Source organism: Chiloscyllium plagiosum, chromosome 9, assembly GCF_004010195.1.
Source record: "Chiloscyllium plagiosum isolate BGI_BamShark_2017 chromosome 9, ASM401019v2, whole genome shotgun sequence".
Classification (NCBI taxonomy): domain Eukaryota; kingdom Metazoa; phylum Chordata; class Chondrichthyes; order Orectolobiformes; family Hemiscylliidae; genus Chiloscyllium; species Chiloscyllium plagiosum.
The window spans coordinates 100490934-100511810 of record NC_057718.1 but is presented as its reverse complement, the minus strand read 5'-3'; the positions used below and the strand labels follow the sequence as shown (position 1 = coordinate 100511810).

At 42.7% G+C, this 20877-nt stretch overlaps 1 protein-coding gene across 1 annotated transcript in view; it reads right to left on the bottom strand.

Moving 5' to 3' along the window:
- Positions 1–2221: 2221 nt before the first annotated feature.
- Positions 2222–20877, bottom strand: part of ism1 (isthmin 1) — a 77719-nt gene continuing 59063 nt past the window's right edge. The window contains exons 6-7 of the mRNA XM_043696868.1: positions 7147–7236; positions 2222–3457 (exon numbers count right to left, since the gene is read on the bottom strand). Coding sequence (XP_043552803.1) covers positions 2940–3457; positions 7147–7236 — 608 coding nt within the window. The 3' untranslated portion in view covers positions 2222–2939. The remainder of the gene's footprint in view (positions 3458–7146; positions 7237–20877) is intronic.

Below are 20877 nucleotides of genomic sequence, written 5' to 3'. Positions count from 1 at the left end.
TGAAGGTCAGTGACCTGGAGCAAGCAGCTCCCATAACCAGGCCATTACAGTCCAACTTTGTCTTTGGCATCAAGTGGTCAATGTGAAAGATTACCCAGATACCTACAAAGAACCTAACCAGTCCAATTGTCATTGAGACAGAAACAGAAAGTGCTGGAGAAGCTCAGCGGGTCTGGCAGCATCTGTGAACAGAGAAACAGAGCTAACGTTTCGAGTCCAGTGGTCCCTGTTCAGAATCAATAATCACTCGATTGGCCTGCTCCCAGTCATCAGAGGAGGGGTGAAAAGAGTGAGAATAAGTGTTACCATCCATGTGAGCGTAGGAGGTTGAGAGGCAACCTGATAAAGTTTATAAAAGTAATGAGGGGTATGGATAGAGTTAATGGTAGTTGTCCTTTCCCTCTGACGGGGGATTTCAAAACTGGGGGATGCAATTTTAAGGTGTGAGGAGAGAAATTTGTAAAAGGCATGAGAGACAGTTTTTTTACACAGAGGGTGAGTCAGGTGCAGAATGAACTTCCAGAGGGTGGGCACGATTATAACATTTAAAAGATATTTAGATAAGTGCATGAATAGAAACGGTTTGGAGGGATATGGACTAGGAGCAGGCGAGCGCAACTAGTTCATTTTGGGATTATGTTCGACATGGACTGATTGGGCTGAAGGGTCTGTTTCCGTGCTGTATGACTTTATAAGTAACATCTTTCATCAATAACCCATAAACTGGCATTCACGTAACCCCGAATAATTCCCCATTCCACCCCAACCTGGTAATAGCGGAGCCTGATTCAACCTTCCCGTCTGCCCTCCAATCGAGGTAGTTAGCCGGTGAGGATCCCAATATTCTGAGATCAGGAACAGCATGTGGGAGAGATCACAGAGAGAGCCTGTTTATCTGTATTAGAGGCTAGCCTTGATCACAAAGCACTTAGCAACTTTTTCTAAAGCTCGAATGACTGCATCCGTTAAATGCTCTTCCTGTTTCTGTGCCAGTCCTTCAGTGTTTTTTTTAAGTCCCCAAATTATGTAGTTGTTACATTAATTTCTTTTTAAGAGAACACACATTCTCACCAGCAGAAGTGTCAGTGAGTTTCAGAAAGGGATTTCTGTGATGCATTGAAAGATGTCACTTTTAACAGTCAGCAGCTGAGAATGGTCCGTTGGTAGAGTTCTGTTATGAAGGCAGGCAATGTCATTCAGAAAGGATTCAAGCTTTGGCAGATTGTATGTCTGCCTCTGAACTGTTTTTAACTTGACATAGTGCTAAATAAATGCACCTTGCTTTGATCTCCAGGACTTCCTGGGCAGACGAGATGATTAGATAAAGATCAGTTGTTCTCATCCCTCCGGATAATGTAACCTTATGCTGGAGTTAATGTAAGGGACTGGCATTTAACACTGAACTATCTCAGAAACACTTACTAGTCTTAAACAAAACAGGGGAGAACAGAAATGTACTTTGCACCCCTCTCTCTGGGAGATGAGAAGGTGATTTTAGGATAGAAATTAAAAATAGATTGGTTAGAGCTGTGACAGTCAGATTTGAAGCTATAAGAATGCCAAGCAATGCGAGCTGCAGCAGCCAAGCCCATCTGAAGCTGATCTGTGTGTTTGTTCATGCTCATAAGGGTCAGCAGCTGGTCACTCCAGGCGGCCAGTGATCAAACGCTTGTACGAACTGGCCCCCATCTGATAGCAATGGACTGATAAAAGGTGCAGGTTAAAACCTTTCATACACACACCCACAAGATAAAAGGTGGGCTGGGGGTGGGTGCTGTAGGAGGAAGGAAAACCTTCAGGTTACTTTTAAAATTAAATTACAATTTATTTTCAGATTTGCTTCTTGAAAAGGGATATGAAAGCTCTCTCTCTCTCTCGGTCTTTGCTGTGTTCAGCTGGCTCAAAGTCCAGATGGTATCTAAAATAAGCAAACCACATGAAGCTGTGTGTGTGAGAGAGAGTCTGCGTGAGTGTATATGTGAGAGAGAGGGTCTGTGTGTATCTGTGTGTTTCTGTGTGTATGTGTAAATGTGTGTGAGATGGTCCGTGTATCTGTGTCTGTGTATATTTGTGTGTGAGAGACGGAATGTGTGTATATGAGAGAGAGGGAAAGTGTGCATGTGTGAAAGAGGGAAAGTGTGTGTGAATGAGAGAGAGAGAGAAAATGTGCGTGTGTGTATGCGTGCAAGTATGCGTGCGAGAAAGTATGCATGTGTGTGAGAGAAAAAGTGTGCATGTGTGTGACAGTGTTGTAAGTATCTGTGTGAGAAAATGTATGAATGAGTGCGTGTGAGTATGAGTGCCTGTTAAACTGCAGCTCAATAAATACTATACAAAGATAAAGCAGATTTTTAAAAAAATCTTAGGAACATTTTTTAAAAGAGGTTTCAATGAGAAAATTATCTATGTCACAACTTTACAAAGTAAGATTCTCTGTAACATTTTGCATTCAGTACAATTAATACTTTATAAACTGGCTTTTAAGAAGTCTCAAGAGCGTATGAAAGACATGGGGAGAGGGACAAAACTCTTTAAAAGTGCCACCTCCTTTGCTTATGGTCGAAAATGCCTCAAATCCACAGAATGCTTTGAATACTGTGGGTTGACTCATCACACACACACGCACCCTCCCCAATCCTTCCAATGGAATTAGATTAAACAAATTTGTTTCCCTTTAACTGTTCAAAATGGGTACAGTGTTCCCTTTGAACTACAAGCCTGCTGCTGCCGAAAGGAAAAGGAAAAATAAAATGGTCCTGAAACGTTTGGAGCAGGCAAAAAGGAAGCATTGACAAGGTGCCAAGTGGCTGAACTCTGTTCTGTGGCGTTTTGAATGCATGGGTGCACATATCCAGAGAACTGGATGTCTGACTACACACGGAAATAAACTCACTTCCTCCAGAAAATGAGCATTCGGTCTATTAATCCCAGCCAGGTTTTTAATACTCCCGGGCCTCTCGGAACTGCCTCTCGTATACATCATCAGAAGGATTATCTGTACATTTCAGACCATTGTTTGGGGGTCTGACCTCATTGTACCGGCTCCAATCCCCCTTGCAAATGATCCAGGGGAGAATGTCCACCTTATAATGCAGGTCCGCTGAGAATTCAGTGCTGATGAGGTTTGGGGTGCCTCCACCTTTACCCCTGGTGATCAGTTGCATGTTCTCATCGTAGCAGCAGTGCTGAGCTGCCAGTGTTGTGCTTTCCAGGGACAGCATGGAGCGGATACAATAACGTGCTGTCGGTTTGTAGATCTCCAGGCGCTCCTTGGGTCCGCTCGCATCCTTCCAGCGAAAGCCCTTCTGTTTTGGGCGGTCAAAGATGTCGGTCGTGCTGTAGGCAATCTCTGTTGGATAGGAGCAGGGGCAGCTCGGAAGGTCATTCACAACCTTGTGCATGTACTTCTTCAAGAATTCGCTCTTGCAGTTCATCCACCTCTCGCAGCTGTCGGAATCTGGCATGGTTTCGGGGGGGAGTGGAGGGTAGAATATTTTATAATGTTAGTATCGACTTGTGAAAAGCACCATCGCTGATGCAAGTGAGCCCCTGAAAGCCTGAACAAAACCCCTGATTGCAAAAGTCATTCCGTTCTGAGAAACAAGAGGTCATTTGGCCCCTTGAGCCTGCTACACCATCCAATAAAATAGCTGACCTTTTGCCTCAGGGTTTGGCGTGGTTCAGTCTCAAGTCTGTTCTAACTCTGAGGGAACAATTTGCTTATTTTGTGGTTGCTGATGGATCTATCACTTGGCCTTAGTCATTTATTAAAAACTAAATTATTCTTTCCTCTTTATTAAACAGGAAAGACATGACCATTTTTTATTTTAAAAAAACTATTCACTTCATCAACTTGTCTGATGCACATGTTAAATTCTGGTTGGGAGCTGCTGTTCATTAAACTGGTAATTAATAATATCACTTGTTATCACTGAGTCAGTCATCAATAACAGCATTCAGACTAACAAATGGCTTCTGTCTCCATGGTGCACTGGGTTAGCACAATTGACTTGTAACTAGAAAGTTGATGTTTTGAGGGTGCTCAGGGATGAATTACTCATCATTAACTGAAAGGGTTCACTAGGAAGAGTGCTGGACTGAAAATCTAGTGATATTGAAGAGGCTGGGTCTGTATTTTCTTATATTTCAAAGAAAGAGAGGCTATCTCACTGAAACTTACAGAATTCTGAGAGATAAATGGGAAGTAGAAATCGCGACAGTGCAGACAGAGGCCAATCAAGTCTACACTGACCCTTCAAAGAGCATCCCACCCAGACTCACCCTACCCCCATAACCCCATGGTTAATCCACCTTGTTTACAAATCACAGGCAATTTCCCATGGCTAGCCCACCTAACCTGCATATCTTTAGATTGTGGGAGGAAACCATGCATATAACTTGAAAACTCCACACACAGTAGGCCAAGGGTAGAATTGAAACAGGGTCCCTGGCGCTGTGGAGGCAGCAGTGCTAACCACTGTGCTATCCAGAACTGGGGATATAATCTCAGGATAAGATTAGACTAAGACTGAGATGAGAAGGAATTCCTTCACTCAAAGGCTGGTGGATTTGGAGATGCTGGTGTTGGACTGGGGTGTACAAAGTTAAAAATCACACAACACCAGGTTATAGTCCTACAGGTTTATTTGGAAACACTAGCACTGCTCCTTCATCAGGTGGTTGTGGAGTATAAGATCGTAAGACAGCTAGCACTTCCAAATAAACCTGTTGAACTATAGCCTGGTGTTGTGTGATTTTTAACTTTGAATCTTTGGAATTCTCTGCCCTGAGGAAGGCTCTGGAAGCTCAGGCATTGGGCATATTCAAGACAGAAGTTGTCAGTTTCATGCATAATGATGATATCATGGGATCTGGGGATAATGGTGAAATATAGTGTATAGGTAAGATAGTCAACCAACTCTGTTTGAATCACAGGGTAGGAACTGTTCTTTGTTCATGGAGCGTGCATATTGTTACCTAGAACAGGATTTATTATCCATTCCCAATTGTTCAGAAGGAAGTTAAAGATCTACCACATTGCAGATGTTTTGGAGTCACATGTAGGTCAGACCAGGTAAGGATGGCAGATTTCCTTCCCCAAAGGACATTAGTAAACCAGACGAGTTTTTAAGCAATAATCAGTAGTGACTACGTGGTCACTATTAGAGTAGCATTTAATGACAGATATTTATGGAATTCACCATCTGCCATGTTGGGTGTTCAAATCCATGTTCCCAGAATGTAGTCTAGGCTTCTGGATTACCAGGCCTGTGATTATACCACTCCACACTGCCTTCCCATGATGGGCCAAATGGCCTATTCCTGCTCTTATTGCCACGTCTCTGCATCTGAAGGTCTTGCGTAGGAAGTGTCCCACAAACAACACAGAAACAGACCATTAGGTCTTACCAGTCCACTCTAGCCATGTTTCCAAACTAAACTAGTCCCACCTGCCTGCATTTGGCCCATATCCTTCCAAATCTTTCTTATTCACGTACTTATCCAAATGTCTTTTAAACGTTATAACGGTGCCTGCATCCACCACTTCCTCTGGCAGTTCATTCCACACATGAACCACTTTGTATGTAAAAATTTCACCCCTCATGTACTTCTCAAATCTTTCTCCTCTCATCTTAAAAATATGTCCCCTAGTTTTGAACACCCCACTTAAGCGAAAAGACTCTCGCCATTCACCTTATTTATGTCGCTCGTGATTTTATAAACCTCGTATACTCCAGTGAAAAGGCTCCCAGTCATTTCAGTCTATTTTATATCTCAAACGCTCTAGTCCCAACAACATCCTGCGAAATCGTTTCTGAATATCCAAATTTTTTTCTGATTTTTTTTCCCAAGCAGGAAACTTCTTAACAATACTGGTAATACCGCAGGAAGAACGGGACTGTAGAGTGAGGATGACCAGAGGGTAGCCAAGGTTCTGCAGAAAGATAGGAGTAAGGGTGAGGACCCATTGATGTGGGAGTCATTGATTGGCAAAAAGTGGCCTCTTTAGAGATGGCTTGGGATGGGAATGAGAGGGGGGCATGCTGACTGAGGTGTATAAAATTGTGAGGGTGGATAGAAAGCAACTATTCCACTTAGTTAAAGGCTAACTAACAGGGGGCATCATTTTAAGGTGTAAGGCAGGAGGTTCAGAGGGGACTTGAGGAAAATTCTTTCCACCCAGAGATGAGGTCTGGAATGCATGGCCTGGGAGGTTAGTTCAGGCAGGAAGCCTCACAACCTCGGATGACCCAGTGGAAGTGTCATAATAGGGGTGTTTAGGAGGGATTGAGTCGGGGAAATGGGGGTGGTTGGTGGTTGCATCTCTCAAACTGAGCGCCCAGCGTCTGAGGGGTGATGATGAAAAGCATAAGTAGGCAATGGGTAGGCCATTTGGGACTGAGACGAGGAGAAATGTCTCACTCAGAGAGTGGTGAATCTGTGGAATTCTCTGGCACAGAAAGCAGTTGCGCAACAGGAGATAGATATAGATCTTAGGGCTAAAGGGGATGGGGAGAAAGTAGGAACAGTTGCATAATCAGCCATGATCATATCCATAAACAGAGTAGGCCCAAAAGACCAAATGGCCTACTCCTGCTCCTATTTCCTATCTTCCTATGTTTTTCCTGTGATCAATGTCACTAGTTCCGATGCCAGTTGGAAATTTTATGCAGCCCAGCCACACTTGCTTTTTTTTTTAATCTGTTCATTCACGGGATGAAGGTGTCACTGGGCAGACCAGCATTTATTGCCCAGCCCTAATTGTCCAGAGGGCAGTTAAGAGTCAACCACATTGCTCTGGGTCTGGAGTCACAACGTAGGCCAGACCAGATGAGGAGGACAGATTTCCTTTCCCAGAGGACATTAATGAACCAAATGGGTTTTTCCAATAATTGACGATGGATTCATGGTCATTATTAGACTCTTAATTCCAGATTTTTATTGAATTCAAATGTCACCATCTGCCATGGCAGGATTCAAACCCTGGTTCTCAGAACAATACCTGGGTTAATGATCAAGAGACTCTATCAGTGAGTCGTGTATCAGTATAAAGGGTGCTGATTATATCGACCATTACCATGTCACATGATCTTAAAAATAATTTACTTTGAGAATGTAGCCTTATCAGCAAGACCAGAAACCTACCTAGTCCAAATAACTCAGTGGCATTTATATCTTCACCTCCAGCCATTAGACTCATCTCTGTGGCTGCAGTCTTGAAAGTATCTTCAATTCCTTGGAAAAGGAGGGGAAATCGGGAAAAACAACCGGTTTTAAAGAGTTAGTAAAATACTTAAAAATGAAGACCTGTATTTTCACAATTTCCCTCAGCACACAGGAGCCTCTGAATGTGTGAACGCTCTTGCTATCATGGAAGCACAATAGGCAAGGAAAACATAAGAAATTTGAACAAGTGTAGACCATTCATGCTTGATTCTGCTGCACAATTCTGATCTTTCGCCTTAATTCCATTATCCCGCCTGCTTCCTGTAACTATTAACCACCATCTAAAACTCAAAAATAGCAGGCTTGAGCACAGTTAATAATTCAGTCTCTAGGTAGAGATTTTCAAAGATTCACAATCCCCTTAGTGATGAGGGCTTGACCCCAATGCCCCCTAGTGCTATATTCCCCCCCAGAGAGGAAACATCTTCTCAACATCTTGTCAAGTTCCCTCAGAATGCATGTGTTTATTAATAAGATGACCTACACTGAATACAGGCCCAAAATGCTCAACCGTTACCTCTTAAGACAAACATCTCCATCATGTTGAATTTTCTCTGAAGTGCCTCAAATTCATAGAATATTGATCCTTAAATAACCAGACCAAAGCTGTATGCAATACTCTTGAAAGGATCTCACAAATGGGCTGTATACTTGTAGCCAGACTTCCCTACTTTTATTCTACAGACCATCTTGTAATAAAGTCAGAAGTCACACGACACTAGATTACGGTCCAACAGGTTTATTTGAAATCACAAGCACTGCTCCAAAACCTTGTGTTTTCAAATAAATCTGTTGGCCTATGACCTGGTGTCACAGAAGTGCGGAGCTGGAAAAGCACAGCAGGTCAGGCAGCATCCAAAGAGTAGGAGAGTCGACGTTTCGGGCATAAGCTCTTCATCAGGAATATAACCTGGTGTCGTGTGACATCTGACCTTGTCCACCCCAGACCAACACCGGCACCTTCACATTTTGCAATAAAGGCCAATGTTCATTCACCTTCTTAATTACTTGCTGCATCGATGTTCTAACTTTTTGTATTTCATGCATGAAGATATCCAAATGCTGTTCTCTACAGTCCATCAAAAACTTAAATAATTAAGTTCTTTTCTACTCTTTCTACCAAAGTGCATTAATATAGCACATCGGAGCCGCAATAGGCCATTCAGCCCTTCGACTCTGCTCCATCATTCCGTATGATTGCGGCTGATCATCCAACTCAGTCTCCTATTCCTGCTTTCTCCCCATACCCACTGCGTCCTTTAGCCCTAAGAATTATATCTATCTCCTTCTTGAAAACATCTAATGTTTTGGCCTTAACCGTTTAGGAGAGAATTCTACAGGTACAGCACTCCCTGGGTGAAGACATTTCTCCTCATCTCAGTGCTAAAAGGCCAACCCTATATCCTTAGATTGTGATCCCTGGTTCTCCAGTCGTCAGGAACATCCTTCCTGCATCTACCTTGTCTAAGGCTGTTAGGATTTTATAGGTTTCTATGAGAACCATGCTTATTCTTTTAAACTCCCATGAATATCATCCTAACTGATCTGGTTTCTCCAAGTATATCAGTCCCACTATCCCAGGAATCAGTCTGGTAAGCCTCCTATGTATTGCCTCCATAGCCGGAACATCCTTCTCAGATAAGGCATGCAGTACTCCAGGTGTGGTCTCACCAAGGTCCTGTACGATTGCAGCAAGATCTCTCTATTCCTGCACTCGAATTCTCTCACTGTGAAGATCAACATATCATTTGTCTTCTTCACCACCTGCTGCACGTGCATGCTTAATTTCAGCAACTAGTGCACAAAGGTATTCAGATCTCATTATCTCATATTTATCCACATTACACTCCATCTGCAACATATTTTCCTATTTAACATGTTCAAACCACACTGACGTTCTCCAACTCAAAGATATGGAATCCTTATCCTTATCTAAATCATTTCTATGGAGGACTTGAGCTATAGGGAGAGGCTGAATAGGCTGGGGCTGTTTTCCCTGGAGCATTGGAGGCTGAGGGGTGACCTTATAGAGGTTTATAAAATCATGAGGGGCATCAATAGGGTAAATAGACAAGGTCTTTTCTCTGGGTTCAGGGAGTCCAGAACTAGAGGGCATAGGTTTAGGGTGAGAGGGGAAATATTTACAAGGAACCTAAAGGGAAACTTTTTCACTCAGAGGGTGGTATATATTTGGAATGAGCTGCCAGAGAAAGTGGTGGAGGCTGGTACAATTACAACATTTAAAAGGCATCTAGATGGGTATATGAGTAGGAAGGGTTTAGAACGATATGGGACAAGTGCTGGCAAATGGGACTAGATTAATTTAGGATATCTGGTCAGCATGGATGAGTTGGACTGAAGGGTCTGTTTCCGTGCTATACATCTTTATGACTCTGTATATTGTGAATAGCTGGGGTCCAAGCACTGATCCCTCATGTAACCCACTGATCACTGCTTGCCACTTGGAAAAAGACCCATGTATTCTTACTCTTTCTTTCCTGCCTGCCAACTAGTTCTCCATCCATTTCACATATGACCTCAAATCCAATATGTTTTGATCTTGCATGCTAATGTCTTCTGTGGGATCTTAAGAAAAGTCTTCTGAAAATACAAGCAAACCACGTCCACTGGCTTCCCCCTTATCCACTCTGCTAGTTATATCTTCAAAAAACCAATAATTTGTCAAATTTGACTTTGCTTCGTAAATCCTCATTAATTCACATTTCTGCACATTATACTTCATCTGGTAATTATTTGCCGACTCACCATATTTACATCCCTTTCCTAACACTTTGACTCCCTTTAACAAGTTGCTTTCCTACCTACTTTTGCATCATCAGTAAACATACTGGTCGATCCACGCCGACACTACAGTCAAGAGAGCACAGCAACATCTCTACTTCCTCCAAGGGCTAAGAAAATACAGCACGTACATAACGACTCTTACCGATTATTACAGAGACACTACAGAAAGCATTTATCCAGATACATCACAGCTCGAGATGGCAATGCTCTGCCCAAGACTGCAAGAAATTACAGAGCATTGTGAACACAGCCCAGTCCATCACATAAAGCAATCTCCCATCCATTGACTGTCTACACCTCCTCCTGCCTTGGGGAAGCAGCCAGCATCATCAAAGACCCCTCCCACCCTCTTCCATTAAGCAGAAGATACAAAGGTTTGAAGACACGTACCAACAAATTTAAGAACAGTTTCTTCCTTGCTGTTACCAGACTTACGAACAGACCTCTCATGTATTAGAGTTGATCTTTCTCTGCAACTTCTCTGTAGTTGTAACACTATACAGGGGAACCTCGATTATCCAAACTTGATGGGCAGGCACTATTTTGTTTGGATAATCGATTATTCAGTGAATCGATTAAATGCCTTTCCTGTGGGGCTCGGAGTTTTAAAGTCTGCTCCTCATTCAGGAGACTGCAGCAGCACCCAGCACGCGAGCCCTCACCCTCCCAACTCCAAACTCCGTTCAACTCTACCCACGCCCCCTCTCCATGGCAGCCAGACTGTACACCAACAACAAGACTGCCGCTGCTGCCTTTGTGGGGTAAGTCTCCAAATAGCGCGTGCGTGCACGCAAGCACACAATCTTTTAGACAGGTTCCACGTTCGCCCCGTACAGGACAATGTTGGAGAGATTATCTAGGGAACGGTGGGGAATAGGGTACACCCCTCTGTAAAACTCCAGGGAAAGTTTGGGGGGAGAGAAAGGGCAGGAGGTCAGTCATTTAGAGACCATGCCTGCTTAATCACTGTAAACAAAAGATGCGATCACTGTTGGAAACAGGTCTTTGATATGTTTTTATCGGGAGCTCGAGATCTCCTTCGGATAATCCGATTTTTGGATAATTGGTATTTGGATAATCGAGGTTCCTTTATATTCTGCATTCTGTTCTATTACCCTGATGATCTTATGTAAGGTATGATTTATCTGGTTAGCACACAAAACAATACTTTTCACTGTATCTCAATACACGCGACAATACTAAGTCAAATCAAATCACATTTGGCTTCAACAGTCCTATCCAAATTGTAAAAATAAATTGTAAATAGTTGAGGAAACTGTACTCATCCCTGTACACCCCTTTAGTTATAGCTTGCCAATGTTAAAAATGACCAGTTTATCCTGACTGTTTTGTGTAAGTTAGACAATTCCAGATTCAGCTAATATATTATTCCAATGTCATGAGCTATAGTTTGTGTGGCATCACACAAATACCTTTTGGAAATCTGCATTTTCTGGACCCTCTTTAACCACCCTGCTGGTTACATCTTTAAAGAGCTCTTAAAAACCTTTTCAAACATACTTTTCATTTCATAAACCTTTGTTGACATGGCTCAATTACGTTATGATTTTCTAAATGTCCTGTTACTATTCCTTAATGATGGATAGCAGCAATTTTTCCAATTCTAGGTACAAGTCAAACTGCCTACAGCTTCCAGCCTTCTGTCTCCCTCCCTTTCTTGATTTAAGACATTACATTTGCTGTTTTTCAACCTACTGAGATCTTCCCCGATTCTACGGAATGTTGGAAGATGATAATCAATGCCTCTGATATTTCAGCAGCCACTTCTTTTTAGGCCCTAAGTTACCAACTACTTGTCAACTTTAAATTTCATTAGTTTACCAAGTACCTTTTTCTCTGGAGATATTGACTGTTCTAAGATCCTCCATCCCTGATTAGCTGCAAAGACTGGGAAAATTTTAGAGTACAACTATCTTCCCACAAGGTGTAATCACCAAATAATCCATTTTAATGTTTTGCTTGAGGGAAAATGATTGACAAAGACACTGTACAATTTTTGCACGAGTTCCATGGAATTGTTTACATCCACCTGAGAGAAAATTCAGAACCTTTACTAACATTCCCTCAAAACCAGAAGAAGACCTACAAGCATGCTTGCCTTCATTGTTCAGGGCATTGACTTTAAAAGTTGGCAAGTCACGTTGCAGTTGTATAAGACTTTAGTTAGGACACAGGTCCTCACACTATAATGGACAACCTGATCTTCCCATGTTGGTCAAGAAGGCACAACGCCTCTCCTTCCTCAAGCGGCTCAGGAAATTCAGCATTTCCATAAGGACCCTCACCCACTTCTACAGATGCACCATTGAACCCATACTGCCTGGGTGTATAACGGCCAGGTACGGCAACTATTCTGCCCAGGATTATAAGAAACTACAGAGGGTGGTGTGCACAGCCCAGACCATCACGGGAGCCAACCTCCCATCCATGGACTCCATTTACACAGCTCACTGCCACAGAAAGGCTGCCAACAGCATCAAAGACCCATTGCACCCTGGTAATGATCTCCTACAACCTCTTCTGTCAGGCAGAAGCTATAGACGATTGAACACACGCACCAACAGGTTCGAGAACGGCTTCTTCCCCGCTGTTATTAGACTGATGAATGAACTCTCTAACTTCAAATCATGCTGATCATGCTAACGTTGATCTCTTTGTACATCTGTCCAATGTTACCTGAATGGCTTTGTCTAGATCTTTTGATCTGTACATCCTTGCTTACTATGACCTGCCTGTACTGCTCATAAACAAAGCTTTTCACTGTGCTTTGGTACAAGTGACAGTAAATAAATCAATTTAGGAAGAATGTGGACGCTTTGAAGAGGTTGCAAAAGAGGTTTATCAGAACATTGCCTGATTGGAGTGTATTAATTACAATGAGAGGTTGGAAAAACTTGGATTGTTTTCACTAGGGTGTCAGAGGCTGAGGGGCAACCTGATCAATTATGAGAGACATGGATTATATGGACAGTCAGTCTTTACCCCTGGGTGGTAATATTAAATACAAGGGTGCATGTGTTTAAGGTGAGAGGGGACAAGTTTAAAGGAGATGTGCGAAGCAAGCTTTTCACACAGAGGGTGGGAGGTGCCTGGGGAGGTGGTAGAAGCAGATGTGATCATTCTTTAAGCGGCATTTAGACAGATACATGAACCAGCAGGGAAGAGAAGTACATGCACCATGTGCAGGCAGATAGGATTAGTTTAGAATGGCATCATAGTCAGCACAGACATGCTGTACTGTTCTATGTTCAATGTTCTATGCTGGGCTTCAGTCTGGATATGTGTACTCACATCTCAGAGGTGAGGCTAATGCCACAGCTGAGAGGCAAGAGTGTTATTGTGCAGCTGAGACTGCTTACTGTTTGGGTTGGACACTTAATTAAATAAGGCAGAAGTGAGGACTGCAGATGCTGGAAAGCAGAGTTTAGAGTGGTGCTGGAAAAGCACAGCAGGTCAGGCAGCATCAGGAATTCCTGATGAAGGGCTTTGGCCCGAAACATCGATTTTCTTGCTCCTCAGATGCTGCCTGACCTGCTCTGCTTTTCCAGCACCACTCTGATCTAAACTTAATTAAATAACCCTTTCACAAGTCAGTAATTGAAGATTAAAACATTTTAATATTTAAAGCAATCCCCACTAATGTTTATTTTCCAATAGCTTCTGAAAAATATCCACATTCAATCAGGGTGGATTTGGAAGTTATAATATGACATTCGAGGTTTAATGAGCAGCGTCGTGTAAGGTACAGTGTGGGCTGCACCTTTTAGTACAAGATATCTACAAATATGTCCATTATACAATGATCATTAGTAATGCTGTATAATTATAATTAGAGATTTAAGTAAGTTTGCTAATATTTTACTATTTGCATTGGTATAGCTGATGCGTTGAAAAGCTGGTATCTATGTAATAGTTTTCTGCTGGGAAGCCATATACTGTATTGAGGGCAGCTGTAATAGAAAGAAGATTCCAATGTCAGATGTAAAAATTGCATCAACTATCTGTAATTTAGCATTTAAATGCCATGAACAGCTTAAAATGTTCCTCAGTTTCTATGAGAAGAAAATTAGTAACTCATACATGCTTTCAAAGTCGTAATAATGACTTGGCTGCGAGAGTTTTGCTTTGAACTTCTTACAGAAACTTTAATTGGTAGAGTATAAAAGAGGTTGCTTAGTAATTAGTTGCAAAGTCCTTCAAGGAGAACTCAAGTTAAATCACTGAGTCGGAGGTGTGTATTATGTATCTGGTGATGGAAATTGAAATCTGCCCTGCTCCAAAATATAAGACTTGCTGTTGGCTCCTCCTGCAAGGTTATGCTTTTGAAACTCAGCTTTCAGTCAGGGGAATTAAGGGGAGGGGGCAGGTATTAAGGTTAAACCTTGCTCAGTTCCCTGCAATGGGAGAAATGTGACATGCCCCTATGGTATGTCAAAAAATAAGACTCTAATTTTCGAATCATTGATTCCGAATGACACAAAATGATGGGCAACATGCCTGCCCAATGTTTACTCATGGCAGAGGTAATCATCCAACAGACCCTAATCCATCAGGAATAACTAATTTATACGTTGACCAATGTAAGGCATCACAACCAGTAGAAAATCACTTTGGAATCTTAATCATTTATTCAAATCTGTTCATTCTGTGGCATCATAGATCAAGGTCTTAGAAACACAATGGACAATAAGGATGTAAGGAATAGCAACAGGCCATTCGGCCCCATGTTCCAGCTCCACCCTTCAGTAAGATAACAGCAGCAGAAGATAGTATTGAAATTTACAATGAAATGCAAGTAATTTGTGATCAAACAAATATGCAACTCAGGGGCAGTAGTCCATTCACTCCTCAAGCCTATTCTGCCATGTAATAAGATCATATCTGATCTATCTGTAACCTCAATGCCTACCCCGATAACCTTTTACCCTTTTCTTAACAAGAATTTATTTCCACCGCCTTAAAAATAATCATGCCAATATGCTACCTGTTATATCATTAGCTTTTATTTTCTGTAATAAGCATTGATGGGTGCCTTATTAAATACTATCAGGTATTACTAAACACCTGGATAGCACAGTGGCCAAGTGGCCAGCACTGCTGATTCACATCACCAGGGACCTGGGTTCGATTCTAGCCTTGGGTGACTGTCTGTGTCTCTGACAGCTCTCCCTGTGTCTGTTTGGGTTTCCTCCCACAGTCCAAAGATGTGTAAGTTAAGTGGATTGGCCATAGGAAATATGGGATTACAAGGAAAGGATGAAGGTCTGGGTGGGATGGTCTTTGGAGGGCAGTGCAGACATGATGAGCTGAATGGCCACTTTCCACACGTAGGGATTCTATGCTTCTAGAAATCTAAGTAAAACATTTTCACCGGTTTCCCTTTATCTGTAACATGTGTTGCCATCTCAAAAAGCAATGTTAGATTGGTCGAGTATGGTTTCCCTTTCACAAAACCATGTGGCTCTTCCTGATTATCTTGAATTTATCCAAGTGCCCCGTTATGACTTCTTTAAATGGAGGTGTTAGCCTAGTGGTATTATCACTGGACTGTTAATCCAACAATCTGAGGACCTGGGTTCGAATCCCACCACAACGGATGATGGAATTTGATTCAGTGAAAATCTGGAGTTAAGTGTCTAATGATAACCATTAAGCCATTGGCAATTGTCGAGGAAAATTCAATCTGGATCAATAATCTTCTCTTGGAAAAGAAACTGCCATCCTGACCTACATGTGACTCCAGACCCACAGCAACGTGGTTAACTCTTAACTGCCCTCTAGGCAATTAGGGATGGGCAATAAATGCTGGCTGTGTGTGTGGAGTTTGCACATTCTCCCCGTGTCTGTGTGGGTTTTAAGGGGCATACCGTGATTAGTTAGAAGTGATGAAGATTTTATCAAACTAACAGAAAAAAAAAATTGTGCAAAGACAGGTAGCAGTTTAAGAAAATTATATAAAACAGCAAAGGATGACAAAAAAAGAAGGAAAATTAGAGGGACAGCTAGCCAGAAAGACAAAATGGTAAGAGCTTCTTCTTTTTACGAAGAAAACCATTAACAAGATGAATATTGGTTCTATAGAAAATGAGACAAGAGAATTGATAATGGGAAATAGGGAATTGGCTAGGTATTTTATATCAGTCTTCACTACAGAGGATATGAGTAACATTCCAAAATCTTCATCACTTCTAACTAATCACGGTATGCCCCTTAACACCCACACAGACACGGGGAGAATGTGCAAACTCCAAACAGATAGTCTCTTTTATATCTTTCCCCTCTCACCCTAAACCTATGCCCTCTAGTTCTGGACTCCCCGACCCCAGGGAAAAAAACATGGCATGTTGGAAGTGACTGCCTTTAATAACTACCAGGCAGACTGAAATCTTGTCCTGCAACTAAACGTGACCAGAGACAGAGGGAAGAATAGCCCCCATCCATGACACTGATTTGGATAATTGTGGCTTTCCCAAAATGAAGGGTCAGCCTGCACTGAGGGGCAGAGTGGTTGGTGGTGACTGACAGGGACTGAGGAATGAGGAACCAGTGGATTCCAGACTGGAAAGAGTAAGGAAATAATTTGTCAGGTTATGCAAGTCCACAGACTAATTGTGGACATGTGGTTTCATTTTACCTTGTTGGCATACGATGCACCTCAACTACGCTTCACCTTATCCCTGAGGGCAGACGCTCAATGTCAGCAAGCCGCCCTCCCAGACGGATTGGGAGTAGAAGATGCTTTGGAGAAACAATGAACATTTCTGTCACACTGTGAGAGAGGATCAGAATTCAATGGACTCGCTCTGTAATGTGTCCTGACAACTTTGTTCGTATGAGGGGGTTTGGGAAATTAAAGCGTTATAAGAGATAGCTCTGGCCACTGGAGGCAATATTTTATTTGGCATTGGTATTGAGCATGTGTGGAGCTGACTCTAATTAAAGCTTGCTCCTACTGAGTCAGCCTCTCAGACAGACCTTTATTGTGAAGGGATTGAAATCCAGGTATGAAGAAGTGTTGCGATAATCATACACAGTCTTGGTGAGATTACATCTTCAATTGTGTGTGCATTTCACAGAATCAATTAAAGAATCCCTACAGTGTGGAGGCAGGCCATTCAGCCCATTGGGTCCACACCAAGCATTGAAACAGCATCCTACCCAGACCCACCCTATAACCCTGCATTTCCCCTAGGCTAATCTACCCAGCCTCTACATCCCTGGATACTCCAGGGCAATTTAGCACCTAACTTGCACATCTTCGGACTGTAGGAGGAAACCCACGCAGATACGGAGAGAACATACAATCCACACAGACAGTTGCCCATGGGTGGAATCGAAACTGGGTCCCTGGCGCGGTGAGGCAGCAACGCTAACCACTGAGCCACCGTGCCGCCCCAAGTGAAAATCATACCCCTAGATCAACGAGCCATTGAGTTCTGGTTTCCATATTCATTTGCTACAGTAAAGACCCAAAGCTTGGCAGAAGGTACATTCCATGGAAACCTGCAAATTCAGCAGAGTGCAGTATAACAGACACAATGTGCCAATGCACTTTCCCCTCTGGGAGGTAACTGATGTTCTTCCAATACTTTTCGTTAAAACCACGGATGAGAATTAACTCATAATTGGTGAAAAGGTGAGGTTTGAGTGGAGAAGCAGACAGTAGGATTTGATTACATTCTGTTCTAATGTTGTTGTGTCCCAAAGTGGGACAGATTTGGTTACCATTGGCAAACATAATCTTTTATTAACAGATAATAACCAACTATGAACTGGACAAGTCTTCAAACAAAGCTTGTAGAGAGAACAATCTCACAGTAGTTAAGTGATCTTAAATCACATCCCATGATGATACACATATTAACATGAATTCTTTATGTTATAATTTAAAGGAAATATACTTGTATCAGAGATGGTATAGTGAAGGTTCCCAAATCTGGTCCCTGCAATGAGGAGTTTATCAGATGATGAGCAGTTGAGTAAATGAGGCCTATTTTCTTCACAGTTTAGAAGAATGTGAGGTAACCTCACTAAAACTCATTAAAAGGGGTGGCATGGTGGCTCAGTAGTCAGCATTGCTGCCTCACAGCACTAGGGACCTCGGTTCGATTTCCACCTCGGGTGATTGTCTGTGTGGTTTTTGCATATTCTCCCTGTGTCTGCGTGGGTTTCCTCCCTCCCAGAATCCAAAGATGTGCAGGCCAGGTGAATTGGCCATGCTAAATTGCCCATAGTGATAGGTGCATTAGCAGGGAGTAGGGGAATGGGTCTCGGTGGGTTGCTCTTCAGAGGGTCGTTGTGGACTTGTTGGGCCGAAGGGCCTGTTTCCCAATTGTAGGGAAACTAATCTAATCAAAACCTACAAGACTCTGAGACCAATTGGGTAGATCCTGAGAAAATGTTTCCAATGGTCAATGAATCTTTTTGAGATCTTCACCAGACCACATGGCAGTACTCCCACCTTGTTGCTTGAGAATGCTAATGGCAGCTGAACCCAGAAGTGTGTGACATTGTCTCTCTCTCTCCTCCCATCTTGCTTGAGTCTCACATTGCTGTCATCCGTACATTTAGCTTCCTCCCAGCCATTCCCTGCAATCTTCAAGTCACCCTGCCGCCTTAGACTGCTTTAGAGTGAAGAAGGCATGGAAGCTGCTAGGTTAATGGCAGCAGGGTGACTCAGTGGTTAGCACAGCTAGCCCACAGGCTCAGGCGACTGCCGGTGTGAAGGCTGCATGTTCTCCTTGTGTCTGCGTGGGTTTCCTCCGGGTGCTCCCGTTTCCTCCCTCAGTCCAAAGGTGCGGAGGTTAGGGTGCATTGACCGTGCTAAATTACGCACAGTGTCCAGGGATGTGTAGGTTATGGGCATTAGTCGGGGTAAATGTGAGATAATAGGGTAGGGGGAATGGGTCTGGGTGGGTTACTCTTTGGAGGGTCGGTATGGACTTGTTGGGCCAAATGGCCTATTTCCACATTCTAGGGATCCTATGATTTAACAGGCATTCGTGAGTATAACAAGGTTCCCATGGTAACAAGCAAGCTATACATTCATCTAATGATAGCTCTTTCTCTGCATGGAGAAGCACTATGGGTAAAATGTCCAATTAGCAAGTCCCTCCTTATCTCTGCAACCTCAGCCAGGCCTACATCCTTCTCAGATATCTGCACACCCACAGTTTTGGCTTGACACGAATCCTCAATTTTAATTGTACCACCAGTCACAGGCCTGCTCCAGCCGACTGAATCCTAACCTGTGAAATTCTCTCCCGAAACCTCTCCTCCTTTGAGGTAAAAAAATGACTGCAGATGCTGGAAACCAGATTCTGGATTAGTGGTGCTGGAAGAGCACAGCTCCTTTGAGACATTCCTTAAAATCTACCTCAGGTTTTGCCCAAAATATCCCTTTAACACCTTAGACCATAAGACTTCAAGATACATCAGCTGAATTAGGCCATTCGGCCCATCGAGTCTGCTCTGCCATTCGATCATGGCTGATATTTTTCTCATTCTCCTGTCTTCTCCCTGTAGCCTTTGATTCTCTCACCAATTAAAAACCTATCCATCTGACCTGACTCCCAGAACCCTCTGCAGCAATGAGTTCCACAGATCCCACACTCTCTGGTGAAGAAATTCCTCCTCATCTCAATCTTAGTGGGTCGTTCCTTCACTCTGAGGCTATGGTCTCTGGTCTTAGTCCCTCCTCCTTAGTGGAAACGAGTGGATTAGCCAAACACTTTGCTTGCTAATGCTCCTATAAAGTGCACTGGGATGGTTTCCTATCTTTAAATTGTATTATAAAAACAAATTATTCCTGCTAATTGTGCACTGCATACTGGAAAATCCCGAGTCTTGAAGACTATTTTCTTACTGCTTTCAAGAAAAAAACAGATTCATTTACTTGCTCAGCGATAATAGTGAGAGTGATGCATTATAAGTCAGTTGGGGAGTCTGTGTTACAGAGTTAATATGGATTTGCACATGTGTGTTACAGACTGGAGTTTTTCTCTACCTCTCTGACTGCCTGCCATTGTTAGAGGGATTTGCAGATTAACCTTCAGCCTGTTTGGCCACATTATGAACACACCATTTCTTGACCCTCAAGCCCTGGAGTGCGACTTAAGACCTGATTGTGCCACAAGCCCTCCTTGCAATAAGAATAAAAATCACTAACCAATTTCCAATTTCTTCTCCGTTAAGGAATCTAAAATGTGACTTTTTGTGGGTTTGTCTATTTATGTCAGCTGGGAGGTTTCTCTGAATTTGAACTCCAGGTCTCTCCATCTTTTATCTTCATTATTTACCTCTCAGGCTGCATGATTCCTGTCCACCTGCTTCTCTATTTCGCAAATCTCTGTGATGTTTGAGTCCATTAGCTGTGCTCCCTCCAGTCATCTACATCATTATGAGGGAAGGGCAAGCGAATGGAGATCTGGTCCTTGAAGTATTTCACTTCAGACCCTTTACCTGACCTTCACTTTCCATCAGCCATACCTTCAAATCATGTTTCCTCTTGTATTGTAGATTGTGTTAATCAACCTGTTATAACACACCTCTGGAACAGATGGCACTTGAACCCTGGCCTCCTAGACCAGAGGTAGGAACATTACCACTTATCACAAGAGGCCCTCCTCTTGTATCATATACCAATATTATTTCAATTCAAACTTTCATGAGCCACATCATTGATACCATCTGAAATTCCTCAATCATCAATCTCTTATATTTCATTCCCTTATAACCTAATCAAACAAAACCCTGATGACATTGAATGGCAGAGATAGCTGAAAGGGTTGAATGCCCTAACCCTGAGATTCCTACATCACAGAG